The 22,105-nt window shown below is 42.5% G+C and overlaps 2 protein-coding genes across 4 annotated transcripts in view; one reads left to right on the plus strand and one right to left on the minus strand.

Moving 5' to 3' along the window:
* The window catches only part of serpinc1 (serpin peptidase inhibitor, clade C (antithrombin), member 1), a 13,798-nt gene extending 3,066 nt beyond the window's left edge, over nt 1–10,732 (plus strand). The window contains exons 2-8 of the mRNA XM_050055575.1: nt 245–611; nt 910–1,125; nt 1,209–1,346; nt 3,454–3,672; nt 4,864–5,038; nt 5,925–5,989; nt 8,722–10,732. Coding sequence (XP_049911532.1) covers nt 246–611; nt 910–1,125; nt 1,209–1,346; nt 3,454–3,672; nt 4,864–5,038; nt 5,925–5,989; nt 8,722–8,898 — 1,356 coding nt within the window. The 5' untranslated portion in view covers nt 245 and the 3' untranslated portion in view covers nt 8,899–10,732. The remainder of the gene's footprint in view (nt 1–244; nt 612–909; nt 1,126–1,208; nt 1,347–3,453; nt 3,673–4,863; nt 5,039–5,924; nt 5,990–8,721) is intronic.
* Nucleotides 10,733–14,482: 3,750 nt separating this feature from the next.
* zbtb37 (zinc finger and BTB domain containing 37) overlaps nt 14,483–22,105 on the minus strand; it is a 28,917-nt gene continuing 21,294 nt past the window's right edge. For all 3 annotated transcript variants that reach the window (XM_050055570.1, XM_050055569.1, XM_050055568.1), the window contains one exon: nt 14,483–21,241. In XM_050055570.1, coding sequence (XP_049911527.1) covers nt 20,723–21,241 — 519 coding nt within the window. In that variant the 3' untranslated portion in view covers nt 14,483–20,722. The remainder of the gene's footprint in view (nt 21,242–22,105) is intronic.

The raw sequence follows: 22,105 nt of genomic DNA on the forward strand, positions 1-22,105 counted from the left end.
GCACCACTCACATCATCTTCCTCCATCGTCTAAAACAAGACAACACAACTTGTTAGCTAGCGCTAGCTAATGTCTGTGGAGAACTGTTTTGCCTCCAGCTAAGTCCCGCCCACCAAAAACCATCACACTGTTCACTAAGAGTTAAAGGGTGTATAAAAACAATATATAAAGTGATAGAGGAGATGCTCTCTGACAGAAATATCACTGGACACTCAGTCTAACCTCTGACTGGTTCTCTGTACAGAATGAGGGCTGCTCATTGGCTGTTGGTTGTGACGTTCCTGCCGCTCGTCTCCCCCACCGTTCATCACGATATCTGCAATGCCAAACCCAAAGACCTCGCCCTGGAGCCGCGCTGCATCTACCGCAGCCCCGACCCCGATGGCCCCGAGGACCCAACCCTGACGTCCGAGCAAGTCCCTGAGTCCACCAATCCCCGAGTGTGGGAGCTGTCCAAGGCCAACAGCCGCTTCGCCCTGTCACTGTACAAACAGCTGGCCCTCAGCAAGACCCCCAACTCCAACATCTTCATGTCCCCCATCAGCATCTCCACTGCCTTCGCCATGACTAAACTGGGAGCCTGCAACGAGACACTGCGGCAGATTATGGAGGTCATCTTCATCATTATTCATTAGTATGATTATTATTGGTAGTATTATTATTAATTATTGTCACAATTATTTATCTTTATGATGATGACTAATTTATTATTATTATAAATTATTATTATTACTATCATTTATTATTTTGATGATGATGATAATGATTATTATTATTATTTATTTTGTTACTACTATTATTATTATGAACAGAGCTGTATCGGGTGCGGAGCTCAGACAGGAAGGTAGAAACAGTGACTGTGAAGCAGCTGCAGATGCACCTGACAGGTGTGTGTGTCTCCGTCTGCAGGTGTTTGAGTTCGACACCATCAAAGAGAAGACGTCGGATCAAGTCCACTTCTTTTTCGCCAAACTCAACTGTCGTCTGTACAGGAAGAAGGACGAGACCACGGAGCTGATCTCCGCCAACCGACTGTTCGGAGACAAGTCTCTGATTTTTAACGAGACGTACCAGAACATCAGCGAGACAGTGTACGGCGCCAAACTGCTGCCTCTCAACTTCAAGGTAACCTGCTCCATCACACATCCGCGTCATCACCTGATCCAATCAGGGCTCAGGTATCTAATAACCATTGCGCTGTGCTGCAGGAGAACCCGGAAAAGGCCCGCATCACCATCAACAACTGGATCTCAAACAAGACGGAGAACCTGATCCAGGACACGCTGCCTGCAGGGGCGCTGGACTCCAACACTGTCCTGGTCCTCGTCAACACCATCTACTTCAAGGTACCTGAGCTGGGACCCCATTCACACCTTCACTTCATTCACACCTGCTCCTGTCACACCTTCACCTCATTCAAACCTGCTCCTGTCACACCTTCACCTCATTCACACCTGCTCCTGTCACACCTTCACCTCATTCACACCTGCTCCTGTCACACCTTCACCTCATTCACACCTGCTCCTGTCACACCTTCACCTCATTCACACCTGCTCCTGTCACACCTTCACCTCATTCACACCTGCTCCTGTCACACCTTCACCTCATTCACACCTGCTCCTGTCACACCTTCACCTCATTCACACCTGCTCCTGTCACACCTTCACCTCATTCACACCTGCTCCTGTCACACCTTCACCTCATTCACACCTGCTCCTGTCACACCTTCACCTCATTCACACCTGCTCCTGTCACACCTTCACCTCATTCACACCTGCTCCTGTCACACCTTCACCTCATTCACACCTGCTCCTGTCACACCTTCACCTCATTCACACCTGCTCCTGTCACACCTTCACCTCATTCACACCTGCTCCTGTCACACCTTCACCTCATTCACACCTGCTCCTGTCACACCTTCACCTCATTCACACCTGCTCCTGTCACACCTTCACCTCATTCACACCTGCTCCTGTCACACCTTCACCTCATTCACACCTGCTCCTGTCACACCTTCACCTCATTCACACCTGCTCCTGTCACACCTTCACCTCATTCACACCTGCTCCTGTCACACCTTCACCTCATTCACACCTGCTCCTGTCACACCTTCACCTCATTCACACCTGCTCCTGTCACACCTTCACCTCATTCACACCTGCTCCTGTCACACCTTCACCTCATTCACACCTGCTCCTGTCACACCTTCACCTCATTCACACCTGCTCCTGTCACACCTTCACCTCATTCACACCTGCTCCTGTCACACCTTCACCTCATTCACACCTGCTCCTGTCACACCTTCACCTCATTCACACCTGCTCCTGTCACACCTTCACCTCATTCACACCTGCTCCTGTCACACCTTCACCTCATTCACACCTGCTCCTGTCACACCTTCACCTCATTCACACCTGCTCCTGTCACACCTTCACCTCATTCACACCTGCTCCTGTCACACCTTCACCTCATTCACACCTGCTCCTGTCACACCTTCACCTCATTCACACCTGCTCCTGTCACACCTTCACCTCATTCACACCTGCTCCTGTCACACCTTCACCTCATTCACACCTGCTCCTGTCACACCTTCACCTCATTCACACCTGCTCCTGTCACACCTTCACCTCATTCACACCTGCTCCTGTCACACCTTCACCTCATTCACACCTGCTCCTGTCACACCTTCACCTCATTCACACCTGCTCCTGTCACACCTTCACCTCATTCACACCTGCTCCTGTCACACCTTCACCTCATTCACACCTGCTCCTGTCACACCTTCACCTCATTCACACCTGCTCCTGTCACACCTTCACCTCATTCAAACCTGCTCCTGTCACACCTTCACCTCATTCACACGTGCTCCTGTCACACCTTCACCTCATTCACACCTGCTCCTGTCACACCTTCACCTCATTCACACCTGCTCCTGTCACACCTGTATCTCATTCACACCTGCTCCTGTCACATCTGTACCTCATTCACACCTGCTCCTGTCACACCTGTACCTCATTCACACCTGCTCCTGTCACACCTCTGTCACACCTGTACCTCATTCACACCTGCTCCTGTCACACCTTCACCTCATTCACACCTCCTCCTGTCACACCTGTACCTCATTCACACCTGCTCCTGTCACACCCACACCTGTACCTCATTCACACCTGCTCCTGTCACACCTGTACCTCATTCACACCTGTACCTCATTCACACCTGCTCCTGTCACACCTGTACCTCATTCACACCTGCTCCTGTCACACCTGTAGCAATCCCACAGTGGCCAGACATTCTTTGTGAAATATTTGAATGTGTAATTATTTTTGTTTGAATGTCGGCTGATGTCCGCTCGTCTCTTGTCTCTCTTCCTCTGGTCTCTTCATCTCTTGTCCTCTTGTTTCTGATCTTTGGTCTCTGCTCTCATGTCTCTTGTCCTCTCATCTCTGGTCTCAGGGTCAGTGGAAGAGCAAATTCGACAAAGACAACGTGTACGTGTCAGACTTCCAGGTCAGCGACAGTCGGACCTGCTCGGTCACCATGATGTACCAGGAGACCAAGTTCAGATACAGGCACTTCCCCAACGACCAGGTGCAGCTGCTGGAGATGCCATACCGTGGAGATGACATCACCATGGTGATAATACTGCCGAGTAAAGAAACCACTCTCAGAAAGGTAAACCTGTCCATCAGTCTTCTGACGGTCCTCTGGTGTCCTGCTTGTCTGGTTTTTATTTTACTTCACTCGTCTCGTCTTTTCAAAGCGTTTCATCCTTGTTTCTTCTTCTGTGACATTTCTGATAAACTCCAGTTTATATTTCCACATAAAGTTATTTACAATGACTCTGCCGTTGCCCCCTGCAGGCTGCACAGTTGATTACAGTGACAACATCCTGATGATTGATGTGTTCATAGAGTCAAAAGAGATAGACATGTAAAGTTTGTCCAGAAGGTGGCGCTACAACAAAAACCACACAGCCATCAGGAAGTAAGGAGATGATTTAATTGTAAATTCAAAGTGTCTGAAAACACTTTACGGGTGTATTTATACAAGATATAAAAAGACAAATGTAAATGTAAAATATATAGAATTGTTCCTCATTTGCAGGAAAAATTTGTGACCACAGAAAAAAACAGAAGTTTATAACTTTATTCATCTGGAGGGAAATTTCTGTGCAGCAGTTTTGCATATCTAAAATATATAAACCTGGGATCACCTGGGAACACAAATCTGATACAGTCTGTGTAACATCAGAATAAATAAACAAACTGATTTATTAAAAGTAATCACATAATTAAATCAGAGTTGATCTGTTCAGAGAAATCAACCATATGTTTCTTTTTTTCAGCTGGTGGAGCGTCTTCTGACGGATATATAAATCTGAATGTTGTCTGCATAACAGAGAAATTAAATTTAACATATGGAGAATGTTTCAGAACGGGAGCATGAACACAATGAACAGAGCAGTGGTCTGCACACGGACCCTTGAGGTACTCCTCAGGAGACAATGTGCCAATCAAAGGAAGTTGTAGATGAACGTGAGCGCAGAAACGGGTCAGATCATTTGCGTCACTGCAGACGCACCACAGAGCAGACGCACCACAGACTTCCTCTGGCTGAGCGGCTAACTTCCTGTTTAGCCCGTCACTAAACTGGGAGGAGATAAAAGGATTTATTTGTGTGGCTCTTTCAGAACTTTTGAAATGTTATCAGACCAACGAATCTAATTTCAAGTCATCAGAGAGAGTGTGACATCAGAGGGGGTGTGGCCATTAAAAAAATGTATCCACTGATTTTGTGTTGTGTGTGTTTGAATGTGTATTGTATATTATGTGTTAATATGTGTGTGTGTGTGTGTGTGTGTAGGTGGAGGAGAGTCTGACGTTGGACAAACTGACCGGCTGGTTTGATGAGATGACAGAGACCACTGTGGCCGTCAACATCCCTCGCTTCAGGGTGGAGGACAGTTTCAGTGTGAAGGAGAAGCTTCAGGCCATGGGACTGACCGACCTGTTCACCTCGGAGAAGGCCAGTCTGCCAGGTGAGGTGGCGAAGACACACACACACAACACACCTGTGGTCTCAAGAGATTTATCAATCTAACCATCTGATGAGAGGAGGAGGAGGAGGTGGGGCCTGTGTACAGTACAGGTGAGTGGAGGAGGTGGGGCCTGTTTACAGTACAGGTGAGTGGAGGAGGTGTGGCCTGTTTACAGTACAGGTGAGTGGAGGAGGTGGGGCCTTTTTACAGTACAGGTGAGTGGAGGAGGTGGGGCCTATTTACAGTACAGGTGAGTGGAGGAGGTGTGGCCTGTTTACAGTACAGAGAGTGGAGGAGGTGTGGCCTGTTTACAGTACAGGTGAGTGGAGTGGGTGAGGCCTGTTTACAGTACAGGTGAGTGGAGGAGGTGTGGCCTGTTTACAGTACAGGTGAGTGGAGGAGGTGTGGCCTGTTTACAGGTCAGTTTGTTCTGAAACACTTTTAGTCAGTGTTTCAAAACAAACTCTGACAGCTTCCTGCCTGATGGTGTGAAAGATGGTTATGGGACAGTTTAAGTGAACTAAAATAAGCATGGGCCATTTGGGAACTAAAATGAGTGCTGGGCATTAGGGAACTGAGACGTATATGGTTTAATCTCGTGTCCTACGATCCTCTGTTCAAAGCACTAACTGTTCGTCTTTGTTTCAAGACTGTAAATCCTTCATATTTCAGTTTTTCTGACGACTGTTACAGATTTATTATTTGTTCAGTTTTGTTGTCCTCATTTCCAGCTGTATATTTATTCTGTGTAAAAACACTGAGAGTCCTAAAGCTGATTCTGGTTCTGAGAAGTTTTTATGTCTGTGTTTATCATCCTCAGTAAAGGAGGCACAAAATGACACACATGTAGTCTTAGTCATTCATAAAGTTTGTCTGTGTGTTTCAGGCATGTTGGAGGACGGCAGTGATGGTCTCCACATCTCAGATGCCTTCCATAAAGCCTTTCTGGAGGTCAGTGACATACTGCTGACATCACTCACACATACTGCTGACGTCACTGACACAATATTGCTGACATCACTCACACATACTGACATCACTGACACATACTGCTGACATCACTGACCCATACTGCTGACATCACTGACACATACTGACATCACTGACACATACTGCTGACATCACTGACACAATACTGTTGACATCACTCACACATACTGACATCACTGACACATACTGCTGACATCACTGACACATACTGCTGACATCACTGACACAATACTGCTGACATCACTGACACATACTGCTGACATCACTGACACATACTGCTGACATCACTCACACATACTGCTGCCATCACTCACACATACTGCTGACATCACTGACACACACACACTGCTGACATCACTGACACACACACTGCTGACATCACACACATACTGCTAACATCACTCACACATACTGCTGACATCACTCACACATACTGCTGACATCACTCACACATACTGCTGACATCACTGACACAATACTGCTGACATCACTCACACATACTGACATCACTGACACATACTGCTGACATCACTGACACATACTGCTGACATCGCTCACACATACTGCTGACATCACTGACACACACACTGCTGACATCACTGACACATACTGCTGACATCACACATACTGCTGACATCACTCACACATACTGCTGACATCACTCACACATGCTGCTGGCATCACTGACACATGCTGCTGACATCACTGACACATACTGCTGACATCACTGACACACACACTGCTGACATCACTGACATACTGCTGACATCACAAACATACTGCTGACATCACTCACACATACTGCTGACATCACTCACACATACTGCTGACATCACTCACACATTGACATCACTGACACATACTGCTGACATCACTGACACATATTGCTGACATCACTGACACATACTGCTGACATCACTGACACATGCTGCTGACATCACTGACACATACTGCTGACATCACTCACACATACTGCTGACATCACTCACACATACTGACATCACTCACACATACTGCTGACTTCACTCACACATACTGCTGACATCACTGACACATACTGACATCACTGACACATACTGCTGACATCACTCACACATACTGCTGACATCACTCATACATACTAACATCACTCACACATACTGCTGACATCACTGACACATACTGCTGACATCACTGACACATACTGCTGACATCACTCACACATACAGCTGACATCACTGACACATACTGCTGACATCACTGACATACTGCTGACATCACTCACACATAATGCTGACATCACTCACACATACTGCTGACATCACTCACACATACTGCTGACATCACTCACATTCTGCTGACATCACTCACACATACTGCTGACATCACTCACACATACTGACATCACTAACACATACTGACATCACTGACACATACTGACATCACTGACATACTGCTGACATCACTGACACATACTGCTGACATCACTCACACATACTGCTGACATCACTCACACATACTGACATCACTGACATACTGACATCACTGACACATACTGCTGACATCACTCACACATACTGCTGACATCACTCACATATTGACATCACTAACACATACTGACATCACTGACACATACTGCTGACATCACTGACACATACTGCTGACATCACTCACACATACTGCTGACATCACTCACATACTGACATCACTCACACATACTGACATCACTGACACATACTGCTGACATCACTGATACACACACTGCTGACATCACTGACACATACTGCTGACATCACTGACACATTGCTGACATCACTGACACATACTGCTGACATCACTGACACATACTGACATCACTCATACTGCTGACATCACTCACACATAGTGCTGACATCACTCACACATACTGCTGACATCACTCACACATACTGACATCACTGACACATACTGCTGACATCACTGACACACACACTGCTGACATCACACACATACTGACATCACTGACACATACTGCTGACATCACTGACATATACTGCTGACATCACTGACACATACTGCTGACATCACATACTGCTGACATCACTCACACATACTGACATCACTCACACATACTGCTGACATCACTCACACATATTGTTGACATCACTGACACATACTGCTGACATCACTCACACATACTGACATCACTCACACATACTGCTGACATCACTGACACATACTGCTGACATCACTCACATACTGCTGACATCACTCACACATACTGACATCACTCACACATACTGCTGACATCACTGATACAGAGTTACCTGAGGAGTGACACCAAGCTGTGTTTTGTAATGATGCCGGAGCGACCTGTGACGCTGCTTCACATGTAGTTTCTGGAATATCAGCAGAAGGTCCAACAGATGTTTTAAGGCCTTGTGAATAAAAATATGGTGGATAAATGCTACTTACATAAACACTTTATTTTTTATCAGCCTCACAGTGAAATTTAAACGTTCTCCGTCTCAACATGTTGGAACGAATTAAACATTTACACCAACCGTTTCTGCTTTTTTAGTTTTTCTTCTTTTTAAATTGTAGAATGTACATCTGTGCCTGGACATTTGAACACTAACCTCCACTGAGTTATTAGAAAACACATTGAGGACTCAGACAATGATCCAGAGTCAGGTCAGACCGGATCCTGAAGGAACCTGTATTGTGGTTTGCAGGTCAACGAGGAGGGCAGTGAGGCGGCAGCAGCCACCGCCGTGGTGGCCATCGGACGCTCCATGAACTTAGACCGGGAGATTTTTCTGGCCGACAGACCGTTTCTGTTGCTCATCAGAGAGTCAACCATCAACGCCATGCTGTTCACCGCCCGAGTGGCTGACCCCTGTAACCAATAAAAACTGTCCGGAGCCCTGCTTCAACAGCAAATTCAGAAAATAGCTAAAAGTTAAATCCACGTTTTTTTCCTTTTGTAACAGTACAACAAACAGTTGGACATGAAGACATGATTTAATTTTTCTCTCTGTGACTGTATCTTCACAGTTCAACACTTATGTTACTGGGTGTGAATGATTTCCACCTGTGACCATGCAAATGACTTTATATTGAGGTTATTAATTAGCTTAAATACATTTAATGACTATAACAAAATAAATTTTTCTGAAAAAAAAGGTATTTTTTACTCATGTTAATCCACAACTTTCAGTTGACTGTTTCAGCCTTTCATTACTTTTAGCTGTTTCAGATATTTAGGCTATCTGTTACTCTTAGCTAACAATTTAAACCATTTATCCGTACATTTAGGTAACTTTTTCAACCATCTTTTATTGTTAAGTGTTTATCTATTACTCTTGGCTAAATATTTCAACTTCAGGTATTTGAACTGTTCAGTTAGCTATTTCAAGTGTTTGTTACATTTAGCTAACTATTTTAGCATTCAGACATTACTTTAAGCTATTTTAACAGCTTATCATTGCTTTCAACTGTTTCAACAGTTTATCTGTTACTTTTACTTAGCAGTTTCAACTGTTTACCTGTTACTTTAAATTATTTTAATTATTTCAACTGTTTGTTACTTTTCGCTAACTATTTAAGCATTTCAGCCATTACTTTTAGCTTTTTCAACTGATTGTCATTACTTAACTATTTTTTTATTTATCTGTTACATTTACACATTTCAAATATTTATTGCTAACTTTTTAGCTAAGTAACTATTTTACATTACTTGTAGCTAACTATTTCAAGTCATTACTTTTAACTATTTCTACAGTTTTTCCATAACTTTTAGCAACAGTTTCAACCGTTTATCTGTTATATTTAGGCATTTCAAATGTTTATTGCTTAACTTTTTAGCTCAGTAACTGTTTTACATTACTTTTAGTGAACTATTCCAGTGGTTTATTCTTTACTTTTAACTATTTCAACCACTTATCTGTTACTTTTGGCTAACTATTTTAACCATCTTTTATTGTTGGCTAACTATTTCAACCCATTCCTTTTAGCTCAACTGTTTTTCCATTACATTTAGCTAACAGTCTCAACTGTTTATATGTTACTTTTAGTTAGCTTTTTCAACAGTTTTTACTTTTAGCTAAATATTTCAAGTGTTAGTGTTACTATTAGCTATTTCAGTGGTTTTTCATTTACTTGTAGCTAACAGTTTCAACCATTTATCCGTTATATTTAGCATTCTATTTCAACTGTTTGTGTTTCTTTAAGCTATTTCAACAGTTTTTCATTTCTTGTAGCTAACAGTTTTAACTGTTTATTACTTTTAGTAAACTATTTTAGCAGTTCAGCCTAACTCTTTTGACTGCTTATCATTACATCTAGGTCACTATTTTAATTGATTATCTGTTACTTTTAGCTAACCATTTCCACTGTTTATCCATTATATTTCAGGCATTTCAAATGTTTATCCGTTCCCATTAGCTCACTGTTTCAACCACTTATCCACTGCTATTAAATATATCTAACCATTTATCTGTAACATTAAACTATTTCAACCATTTACCCGTGACCGTCACCATGTGAGCGGAGTTTGTGCTGCATTGTGGGCAATGGTGTGAGTAAAGAAAGAGGCGAGTCGGTGCCGGTCGACACTTAAAGTGCTTTATTTCCTCTGGAGGAGATGCGACCTGTGAGTGATCTAGTGGTCATGGTGAAAGAAGCTTCTTCACATTTTTCTAAACTAATAATCAACCTTTGGCCTCACCCCCCCCCCCCACCACCAACATGTTTTAGCAACAGAGACATGCAACATAAAAGATCTTCACATAAATCCTTTCAGGTGCCTCGACTACAGGACTTGTTAAGTACCTCCTCTTTTAAAAAAATGTACAGTATTAAAAGTTAATTTACTAAACTTTTTTCTTTGACTCATTTTCTGCTTTGATATATTAGGATATACTTTGAGGAATCAACAGTAAAGAGTAATCTCATTAAGTGAATATATCTAAATGATCTGATTTATAATTAGGCATGTTGTGGTCAAGGTTACTGGATATTCATATAATAAACATTTGATTCACACAGTAAAAAGTACAAAATAAAAAGCCAGAAGCTGAAGGAACATGAAACCAACCAAAGCAACTGAGTTGATCAGAGAAGAGGTGGAGCCTCGACCGACTCAGAAAACCTTGAAGACCAGAGGCTGATGATAAAGATGAAGATGATGATGATGAGGTTGAGCTGTTTTCACAGTTTGACTGAAGATGAAACTGAAATGAACTGAAGAAACGTCAAAGAGGAAAAGTTGGAGTCTGAGCAGTGAGTTCATTTAAATCTCTGCAGTTTGTCCAAACTGTGTTTTGAACATTTATTTCAAATTTGATTGTAAAGTTTAAATTTGAACAAATACGTCAAAGAACATTTACTGATTTTGTCTGCAGCTACAATTCAAGGAAACATCATACATCAGATTGTTAATATGAATATTGTGCGTCCAAACTTCAGGTGTTGAGTCGTCGTCACATTTAACGGCTCGTGTTTCCACAGATTCTCTCAAGATGAGTGTTTTTTATTTTGACTGAACCTAATGAAAGAAAACAGTCTTTGGTTCAGTTCCTGTGTTCTGACTCACCTCAGGTTTAAAACCCTGACGCTTCAGGTGCAGTCGGGCCTGAACGTAACTCTGATCCAACTTTTCCTCCTCTCTAGTTTCCTCCAGGAGAAACGGACCAGATCAGACCGGACTGGACCGGCTGATCTGGCAGCAGCGTTGTTTTGAGTTTAACTGGCTTGAAATGAGCTGTTCACTGAAAATAAAAAGTCACTACAGTCAGTGCAGAGAGAAGAAACAGAGTACTGAGGACATGACCCAGTCTGGACTGGTGGTCCAGTCTGGACCAGTTCAGTCTGGTTTAGGAGCTTTAAGTTTCATTAACATGAGTAGCTTTCAGATGTTACTGGTGACCAAACTAACTAACCTACAGTTTCCTGTATAATCTGACCAGCAGCCTTTGAGAAGAGATTTGGATGAATGGGTTAATTCATGTTTTCATCTCTTTGCTGCACGGAGAGTTAGGTCAGTCTGTTTGTTCACGTGTTTCTGTCAGAGCTGGGCAACATGTCCACATTTCACTTCTACAGCTGGGACAAAATCATGTTTTAGGATTTCTGGCTTGTTTTTTTTATCTTGATGCAGAATTTCACTTTGATCTTTATCTATGCCACACGACGATGACGTCAAATGACTCCGAGGATTTCTTCAAATACATGTTAAGAAACATGTGTCATATTTTCATCTTTTCCAAGTTTAGTGCTCTAAACTTCTGCTCTGATCCACGAGGCAACTCAACAGTTTGGCACACTGATGAATCAGGAAAATATTCTTAATGTGAGCACGTGTTCGAGCCGAGTGTGCGATGTCGCCTCACGTTACATCAGCCTCCTTTCTTTTTTTAGGGCTGCACGATACTGGATTTTTTGCAGATATCTGATATGTCAATATGGAACAACTCATTTGACCAATAGCCAATATCGATATATCCACTTTTTCCCTCTGATGTCAGTGATCATCATCAAGTCTCTTCTGTGGTGGAATTAACATCATCTTATACAGACAGACTGTGATGGTGACGGCCCAGCAGCAGAATGCCTGTCAGTGTCTGTAATATTCAGTCATTGTGCTGAATAAGAAAAAGCATGTTGCTGATTCTCAAGGTTCATTTTAAAGCTGATATCGTCCGATACTGACGACGTGCTGATATTATCGTGCATCCATACTTTTTTCATGTTATGTTGAGATAAATGTGATGATTGAAAAACGAAAGAAATGTAAAGTTTTCAACTCTTCTAGAGGCCATTTGTCAGTTTGTAAAAGAAAGTACTTATTTAATGATAAAAAAAGCTTTTAAACCAGGAACCAGTTGGAACCAGTTGGAACCAGAGCCTGGTTCTTACATGGTCCCCTTTTCTACCAAACTTAACTCATGAATGCAGATTTTTTTTTTTCTAAACACGGGAAAACCTGCTAAATATCAGCTGTAACGTCCTCTCTCATTGCCAGAAGACTGGAGCGTGCAGGCAAGCAGGCATTTCTTTGTTGCTGTTTTTTTCCTCTGGTGTGTCACATTGAACATCACACAGGTTAGTAAACAGCAGATAGCAGCATGAAGGCCTCAGGAAATGTTACGGTGGTTACTTGTTTTTGTAGCTCTTATGTACGCAGTCTCTCTTTCAGACTTAAGGAGATTCGAGTGAAGCTTGGGCAGAGACAGACGTACGGTATTTTGTGGGGGCGTTTCACTGCATCTCAGCGGTAAAGGGGCTAAAATGAGTCCATTCACCTGGGTGTTATATTTCCACACTGCAGATCAGAGCTGGAGCCGACAAATGGTGTAAAAACTGACTGTAAAGACAAAAGCCAGATGTTAGCAGGTGTTAGCGGGTGTTTTGTGAAGTGGTGAAGGGGCCACAGAGCAGGCATTCCCAACTGGTACAGCTACAGATTTCTCCCTTGTCATTAGTTCAACGTCCACACAGTTTAATACATTCAGCATCATATTTGCATTTGGCCGTGTTGTTGAGTTAGTTTGCTGTCTCTGCTCACTCACTCACTCACTCTACAGCAGAAAATGGCACTTTAAAAGAAAAGCTCTGTGCCGGAAATTCACTGTACTTGGAAATGTAGTGTTTTTTACAAACTTGACACATGTTGAGTCGCCTGCGGTTCATTCAGAATGGACATGCGACCTACTTTTCCAGTTGGGAACCACTGCCATGGAGTAACTAATTACTGTGTGGACCCAGTAACTGCCAGGGTTACTGAGAGAACTAATGTTAACATTAACGAGTAAAAGTTAAATGGAACATCTGAGCTGTGTGACGATGACATCAACCGGGAAGATTTGAAATTCAGTTTCACAAAAATAAGACGAAAACTCTCGAGTACAAAACATTTCACCAATAACAGCAGTTAGCTTAGCATACCCAGATATTTCCCACCACTCTAAACTGTATGAATAACACTAATTCAGATTTCTCCACGTATGCCAACAAAACAAAGTCCCACCTGCGTTTACTTTGGACATCAAGAAACTTAAATAACACAGTGATGTTTCTAACCTGTGTGACGTTCACCAGTTTGAAACAAGCGAGTATTTACTGAGTGTTTAAGGGGACTTTTTACAGTCAGTGCGACCCGCTCCTGATCCTGGGCTCCTTCCACCAGTTTAGACCAGTTCAGACTGGTTTCCAGTTTGTCTCGTTTATAATATGATCAAATAAGTTAATGTACAGTTTCCTGGTTTGATCTGATCAACAGCCAAAAGATAAACGTTTATATTTATTTAAACTGAAATTTGGGACAGTGATGAGTATTAATAAGCTCATGTGTTATATCATGCCTGTTAAATATCAGACTCGGTTTGAAACATCCAAACACATTCGAAACTCTTTAGCTGACCTCCACTGGTTTGTAACAGCTGCAGTGACGTACAGGTGTTCCAGAGGACGCTATGACATCACTGTCACAGGTCTCACAGAATAACAGAGGGCAGCACAACACTGCTTTTCAGCCGACACCCTGTAAATCATATCTAATGCAGAAGTCACAGTGTGCAAACTTTTCAGTTGGCTTGTACGGAGCGGAAATACTGCAGTTATTATTTTCTGGTTTTGTGAGATTTAAGACGTGAACAAAGTTCTGTGAAGATAAAAATAAATCTGTATATTTGTATCATAAACAGCAAACTAAATTAACATTTGTAGATTTCTGTAGAGAATATTTGCTGCATTTGTTTTGGGACTTCTTAAAAAAAAAAGCCGGCTGAAAATTCATTATTTCAGGACTTTGTTTTTACACATTATAAAATTCATGAACCAGATGAGCTGAAGTGAAATCTGATGTGAGCAGAAATAAAACAAGATGTCCTCAGTTATGAAGATACATCTGGTTTTGCCGCTGCGTCTCTTCATACAGGAGTTTTACAAATATCTGCCAGCCAATCAGAAAGCAGTATTTTCTGCTGCCGTGGTACATTGATAAGAGGTCTTGTGGTTGTCATGACAACTGATTTTTATTCCATGTTGCCCAGCCCTGTTTTGTGTTTTCTGTCGTCCTCTGCAGTGACTGGCAGGAGCTCTTCCTGCTGTTGAGTTTATTTACAGGTGAGTTTTATTTCTGCGGCCTGAAGCTCGCACTGAGGTTTAGCTGTTAGCATTCTGCTACGTAGGGAAAGGTAAACGTCCGATTCACTGAATAAAACAAAGAGTCTGTATACCTGATAGTTCCTGGTTTAGCCTGAAGAGTGAGTGCGGCGGTGGCGGGATCTGGGAGGAACACTTGAGTCCAGCCAGCCAGAGTGAGGACCATCGAGTCCAGCCAGCCGGAGTGAGGACCGTCGAGTCCAACCAGCCAGAGTGAGGACAGTCGAGTCCAGCCAGCCGGAGTGAGGACAGTCGAGTCCAGCCAGCCGGAGTGAGGACAGAGCCGCTGGCTTCACTTGCATAAAAAAATTTACCGTCCACTGAGAATCTGTTTCACAGCTCCGTAGAAAAACAGTAACAGCCGATCCATGTGCTACCTGCCTACCTACCATACATCTGAATTTAACTCCTAGCTTACTTACATTATTCATATGCAAAAAAACATCTTAGTAGTTTAAATATGTCTGATAATATGTGATTTTATATTGTTCTGTTTTTATAAAAACTTGTTTTTGATCCCGTGTCTCTCTCTGATAAGTGCTGAAGTTGTTTTGGAGGGCCAACGTGGCCACCTCGTCTTTCCTTTGGTTGCCAGGTGGTCCGACCTGCTCCCGCCCTCCGGCAGGTGAACTTGGAGGGTTCTGTTGTGGTCCAGCTCCGTGGCCTGGCTCCTACATCCATCTGGTCTGACAGGGTCCTCCACCTGTCGCTACCCGATCAATGACCGAATCAGAACCTTCTGTGCTGATGACGCATTACCTCTACTGCACATGTGCGACTGTGCTCAGCACAGAGGGGGAAACACAGTATTTTATCAATATCATAAGAATAATATCCTGATTGGAAAAGTTAACTTCCTGTTAGCTAGCGAGCAAACATTAGCTAAAGAGCTTGAGTCAACATAGCATATTGCTAGGATACTAGTTTTCCCTTTTTCCAGTCTTTGTGCTAAGCTAGGCTAACACATCCTGGACCTACAGAGCACACAGAGAGATGAGACTGACGTCGTTCAGCTACACTATCCACCCCGAAAACACTTAAGTTTTCCTTAAAGTTTCCATACTGTGAAACATTAGCAAACTAACATTAGCTATCTAGCTCACATACATTAGCTTTTAAAAATGGAGGTCTATGTGTGTAAGTAAGGGTGCGTTCATGAATCCAATCTGGCGCTGTACATTTAAATGGCAGTGTGAATTAATTACTATTAAGTTAATCGTATGTTCACTCCGCTCGGCACTCTGCTGCTCAGACTGTGTTCTAGAGAACCGAACGGTGCATTCCCACAGCGAGTATTTATGAACGCACCCATAATTGTACGTGGTGAGGAAGCAAAAATTCACTTAGCTTGCAAGCTAACGTTAGCATAAGAGCTAACACAGCTAATAGAATGTTGACTTTCTGTGTATTTCTCTTGGAAATATTAATGTTTGACAACATCAGCTTAGAAAACAATGGATAAGCCAAAAAAATCAGTTTGCTTTCAAGCTAACGTTAATCTGTGTGTTAGCCTACAGAAAACTATTCTTAATAATTAATGTCATGAATAGTAATAGCTCTAAACGACTGGAATACAAATTGTATATGCAAAGTTAAAAACAAACAAAAATGATATGAGTAATAAGTAACCAAAAATCTGTTAGCTTGTGAGCTAATGTAATTTTTCTGTGTCTGCCTAAGGAAAATAAAACTAACTAAAATGAATCAATTTCTGTTAACTAAATAAAACAACAACAACAAAAAATACTGTGCTACTGGAAATAATGCACAAAAAAAAGAAAAAAGCTAGCTAACGTAGATTTTTAAATCTGTCTATGAAAAAAATAATACTAACTTGTGTTAGCAAACTAAGCTCAGCTTACCAGTTCACAATTAGCCTATTAGCATGCCTGAATAAATTATAGGGTGTGTTCGTCCAAACAAATTCATATAGCCTACTTTTTATACGTAGCTTGATACGGTTCTTAAGTGTTGTTTTATCATACCTTATTACACGGCTCTATTAAATGCTGTATTCTGATTGGTTAGTTGCGGCATTCAGAGGTCTGATATTACTGTGTAATGACCGTTGCTATGTAGCCCAGCGTTGCTAGGGACGCTGCCCTGACAACAGTTACTTTATTATCGGGCTAACGTAGCCGTTACCACTTAATAATAATAATAATAATTTACAAGATACAAAGATGGAGTATTTTCATGATATAACTTTTAACATATTTGATGAGCATGAAAATCTTGAGTCATGGTTACTGGCTGAAGATGAGAAGAATGCCGGAGAAGAGGGATGCTCAGAGGCACACGGAAAAGAGAGGAGACACAAGATTGTGGACGACAGGGAGGTTGATCATTGATCTTGATTCCCTGTAGCTACTGTAGCGCAGATTCAGCCGTTGCCGGCAGTTTTTTTTTTCTCTCCTCCCAATTTAATTTATAAATCAATAAAAATCGTATAATTAATCAATATTCTGTCTCAAATTATTTATTTAACTGATAATTAGCCGTGTAATAAGTGGGATAATGTATAATGAGCCGGTGAATACTGGGAAAACAACTCCGCTGCGCGTCGGGGTTCTATTCCCCTGTCGGGAGTTATTTTCCCAGTATTCACCGGATCATTATACATTATCCCTTACATGACAGTTTCAACAACTGCGTCTGTCGTCATCATCAGAAGTGTCACGTGATGTTGTGGTGACGTGTCCTGTAGATGTTTTATCCAGGTTGAATTACAAGCCTGTAATAAGAATCATATCAAGCTATAGGGTGTGTTCGTTAATCCAACCTGACGCTCTCCACTAAAATGAGAGCGCTGTTGTTTAAGAAACAGAGCGAAGGGTTAGGCTAATCACACGTTCCAGTTTGTGCCACAGAATTGTTTTGAAATAGAATACAAAGTGTTCATAATGAGTAATTGAGTAAATTAATGTTTTCTTAGCAAATATTAACAGTTAACTAAAAGGTAGCTGATTAGGACATGATCATTAACTCTTTGAGCAACAGAGATCTCTGGTTTAACGTTATGATGAATGTAATAATAGAACCACTGGAATATTATTTGTAAAGTTACATGATCAGTAAGGAAGAACTGAGTTAGCTGGTGAGCTAATGTCAATTTTAATGTTGTGTCTGCCCTTTAGAAAAGAATGTTTGTGGTGTGGAACAAAATAACACTACAGAACAATGAGTGAGCAAAAACTTAGCTAGCTAATGTTGATTTTTGAGTCTGTCCAAGACAAATTAATACGAAACTAAGTCAGCACACTTCCAGCTAACTAGCTTATAATTAGCCTATTAGCACAAATGAATGAATTATAATTGTCCTGAAATAGAATACAACATGATACAGGATACATGATAAGTAAGCAAAAAAGAGTTAGCTTGCAAGCTAATGTTAGCATAACCTGTCTCCATTTTGATGATGACAGCTAATGTACTCATCAGCTGGCAGTAGTTTTCTGTTAATTCTCCCTGACTGAATTCAAAGTTATTTTATCAGTTATGTTTATTAATTTTGAGTCGTTGACGTGCAGCAGATTTAATGCGACACTGACAGACGTTACTGATCGGACGTGACACGTCTCCTCGAACGTGAAGCTCCTGTCGTCCGTCACACACATTGTCAGAGCAAAAAAGTGTCCAAGAAAAACAAAGAAAAGATAAAACACATGCTTGTTTATAAAAATATCTGAGAAGACAGACGGAGCGCCCTGTGTGAGTGGGTCAGAGCGCCCCCCGGTGGTGCTGTGCTGTGCAGTGCAGCAGCTGTATTGCGTAGTGATGAGAGGTAACTGAGCTGTGTAGCTTATCTGAGGCTGGACGCCGTCCAGGTTTCCTGCTGTGAGTCCGTTCAGTCAACAGGCTGCCAGATGGTCCTTTCTAACCGCCAGATCTTTAAAACTCACTTCATTAATATCATCAAACCATAATCTTAAGAATTTACTTTACTGCCAAATTAATTATTCCAGCGTGATCAGAGTTCTTCGCCTTTTACTCAAGACTGTTTTTACTGCATGATGTCAATACCTATTTGTTCCCAGAGCTTTCAGATGCATCCCATGATCTTCTTCTGGTGATGCAATGGGGGGGGGGCGTCCTTGAGCATGAACGAGGGTTGTAATGTCCCCCCACATACGCCCACCTTTTACCACGTGACCCAAGTCCTGATGACACCTGAGCAGGTTTGATTTGCTGGGGAAGGTCATGTGATACAGTTGAAAGCTCTGGGAATAGTTGAGTAAGCAACCCTTTTAGAATCTCTAATACAGATGGTCTTTCTACATCAAACCATCACTCATTAAGAAAACATCACACATTTTGAAACAAGATGGTGCCAACGCTTCATATTAATGCCTCTGATGTCTATGATTTTATTATTTAAATCTAGAATTTACAGATTATACTGATTATTTTGTAACTTTTCCAGAAGGTTCAGTTGTTAAACTGAAACTAAGGTTTGGCACGATTCAACTTTAAACTGCTGCTGAGAGGAACTCAACCCACGCTGACATGGGGAGAACATGTAAACTCCACACATTGGGCTCCCTTAACTTATATTTATTTGTTTTTATTATGTGACGACGAACAGTGAATAATTTTGACTTTTCTGCTTCTGAGAACAAAGTTCAAGAATCCCGAAGCAACAAAAGTGAAACGATAAACTGATTTAATCACTTTGTTTAAATTAACTTTTTTGATCATGATTATTAACTTTAGATGATTTTGGAAAAATTAAATTAGAAACATGTTCTGGTTTGAACGTCTTTATCTTCTTCTTGGGTTTTACACTGTCGATCACAACAAACAGACATCTGAAAACAAGACTTTTTATTATATTTTCTAATATTTTATAGAATTAATAATTAACGTACTTATCAATAAACTGACTCCTCATTAATGTTTAGCTGCAGCCCTGCAGGTGTTGGTGAAATCTCTGCGTGATGTGAAATGTTTTCAGCTTCATGAGAACATAAAGATATTAAATTGGTTCTAACGTCACAAAGACTGAGGAACTCTGATCACAGCTGAACTTTAACAGTCGTAGTTTTTTCTCATTGAATCTTTTTGTGCAACTAAACTTTTTAATGCCGCTGTGGCACGTTAAAGAGCGCGCAGGGTTATTGTTATTAACCAGCTGCTCCAGATTGTCTCAAGGCAAATACGAAGGATTCTACCTATTAAACTGGCACTGAGAAGTTTGGCAAAGTTTCCACCAGACAGACTGTTGTGACGCTGCTTTGTGAACCTGTAGGACCTGTAAATATAAAAGTAGAAATCTGTAACATAAACTAGACGGAGGCAAACGAGGACCACGTCATCGTGTGGTGTATGAGGTTGTAGGAGTGTGTGGCATTTCTTCATTTTCTCTCGATCTGTTCGGTTTGGTTAGTGAAGGTAGATGCGGTTTAAAGCGGAAAAATCTCAGTTCAGACTCTGAGGCGTCTTTTCAGTCACTGCTTTGACTCGACGCCTTCAGCGTCCCGTTGGCTTCAGGTGCAACAGGATCAGAGCGGCCTTCCACGTCTGTCACTCCCCACCACAATCTCCATCCTTCCCCCCTCCCCCTCCGCGGGGTCAGTCAGGCCCTGTGGTGGAGACCGAGGCCTGAGGACCCTCACTGTACTGGCCTCCGCCACCGCTGCCCCCACCCTCGGGCTCCTCCTGGCTGGGGGAGGCCTCATCGCTTGGCCCTCCCCTGGACGTGACGGAGGCGGTGGTGGTCTCGGGGGAGGCGCTGTGGGCCTCCTGGGGGGCGCAGCCCGGGTGGTTCTTGCGGAAGTGCTGGTTGAGGATGGCCTGGAAGGGGAAGCTCTTGCCGCAGACGTGGCAGTGGAAGGGCTTGTTGCCGGTGTGCTTGCGGATGTGGTACTCCAGCTGGTCCTTGCGGGTATACTTCTTCCCGCAGATGCGGCAGACGAACGGCGTGATGCCCATATGTAGGCGCATGTGGCGGTCCAGGCTGCCTTTCTGGTTAAAGGACTTGCAGCAGTAGATACAGGTGAGGCGGGGGTTGTAGCGGAACCAGCGGTCGCCTACCTGCTCCCTCAGGTAGTCCTCGTAGCCGCCCATATCAAACGCTGCATGCTCCTCCCCCTGACAGACAGGAAGACACATTAACACAGGAACAGATGACATCACACTGAACACTCTCTGGACACACTGCTCTCAGTTACTGATGAGGTTCTAGGGTTCCTTCAGTAGTTTCTGGGGGTTTCTGACATGTTCTAGTGGTCGATGGAGACTCAAAAGGTTCTAGTAGCCACTGATACCCCTCTTCCACCAAATCAGCTCTGGTTCTTATGATGTGTTCACACCAGCAGCAAATAAAACAATATGCGTGAGTGAATTACACGTAAAGTCAAGTAAAGACGCGAACAGACACGAATTCCCACGAGTGCTGCAAAGGACGCAATCTGAATGACCCAAAAAACGTGAATGAAGTGAGTCGCGTGATTTCACATGATACGCTTATTCACAAGGGTTGAAAAATCTGAACTTCAGCGACCAATTCATGCTGCGATAGACAATCAGCATTGAGATGCTCCAGGGGTGTATAATCCAGAGGACATACTGGTGGAAGTTCATTCATGGATTCAGTAATTTTATGAGCGTATGATGTAAGTCAACACAAAATATTCTAGCGTTCAAACTTCGAGAATAACTCAACACAGCTGTAGCCAGTATCTCACTATCACTATCCTCATTCAGATTCTAAGAAGCCACAAATTATATTCAGCCACAAAATAAGTCTGAAAAGCTGCAAATCAGAACGAAGCACAGAGAGTTGTTGACTAGAGATGATACGCCGTCTCATGGTTGTCACTTCCTGTCAACGTTACAGATCAGAAGCACAGAGAGTTGTTGACTAGAGATGATACGCCGTCTCATGGTTGTCACTTCCTGTCGACGTTACAGATCAGAAGCACAGGGAGTTGGTAACTAGAGATGATACGCGGT

The sequence above is a fragment of the Epinephelus moara genome, chromosome 10, assembly GCF_006386435.1.
Source record: "Epinephelus moara isolate mb chromosome 10, YSFRI_EMoa_1.0, whole genome shotgun sequence".
Lineage (NCBI taxonomy): Eukaryota > Metazoa > Chordata > Actinopteri > Perciformes > Serranidae > Epinephelus > Epinephelus moara.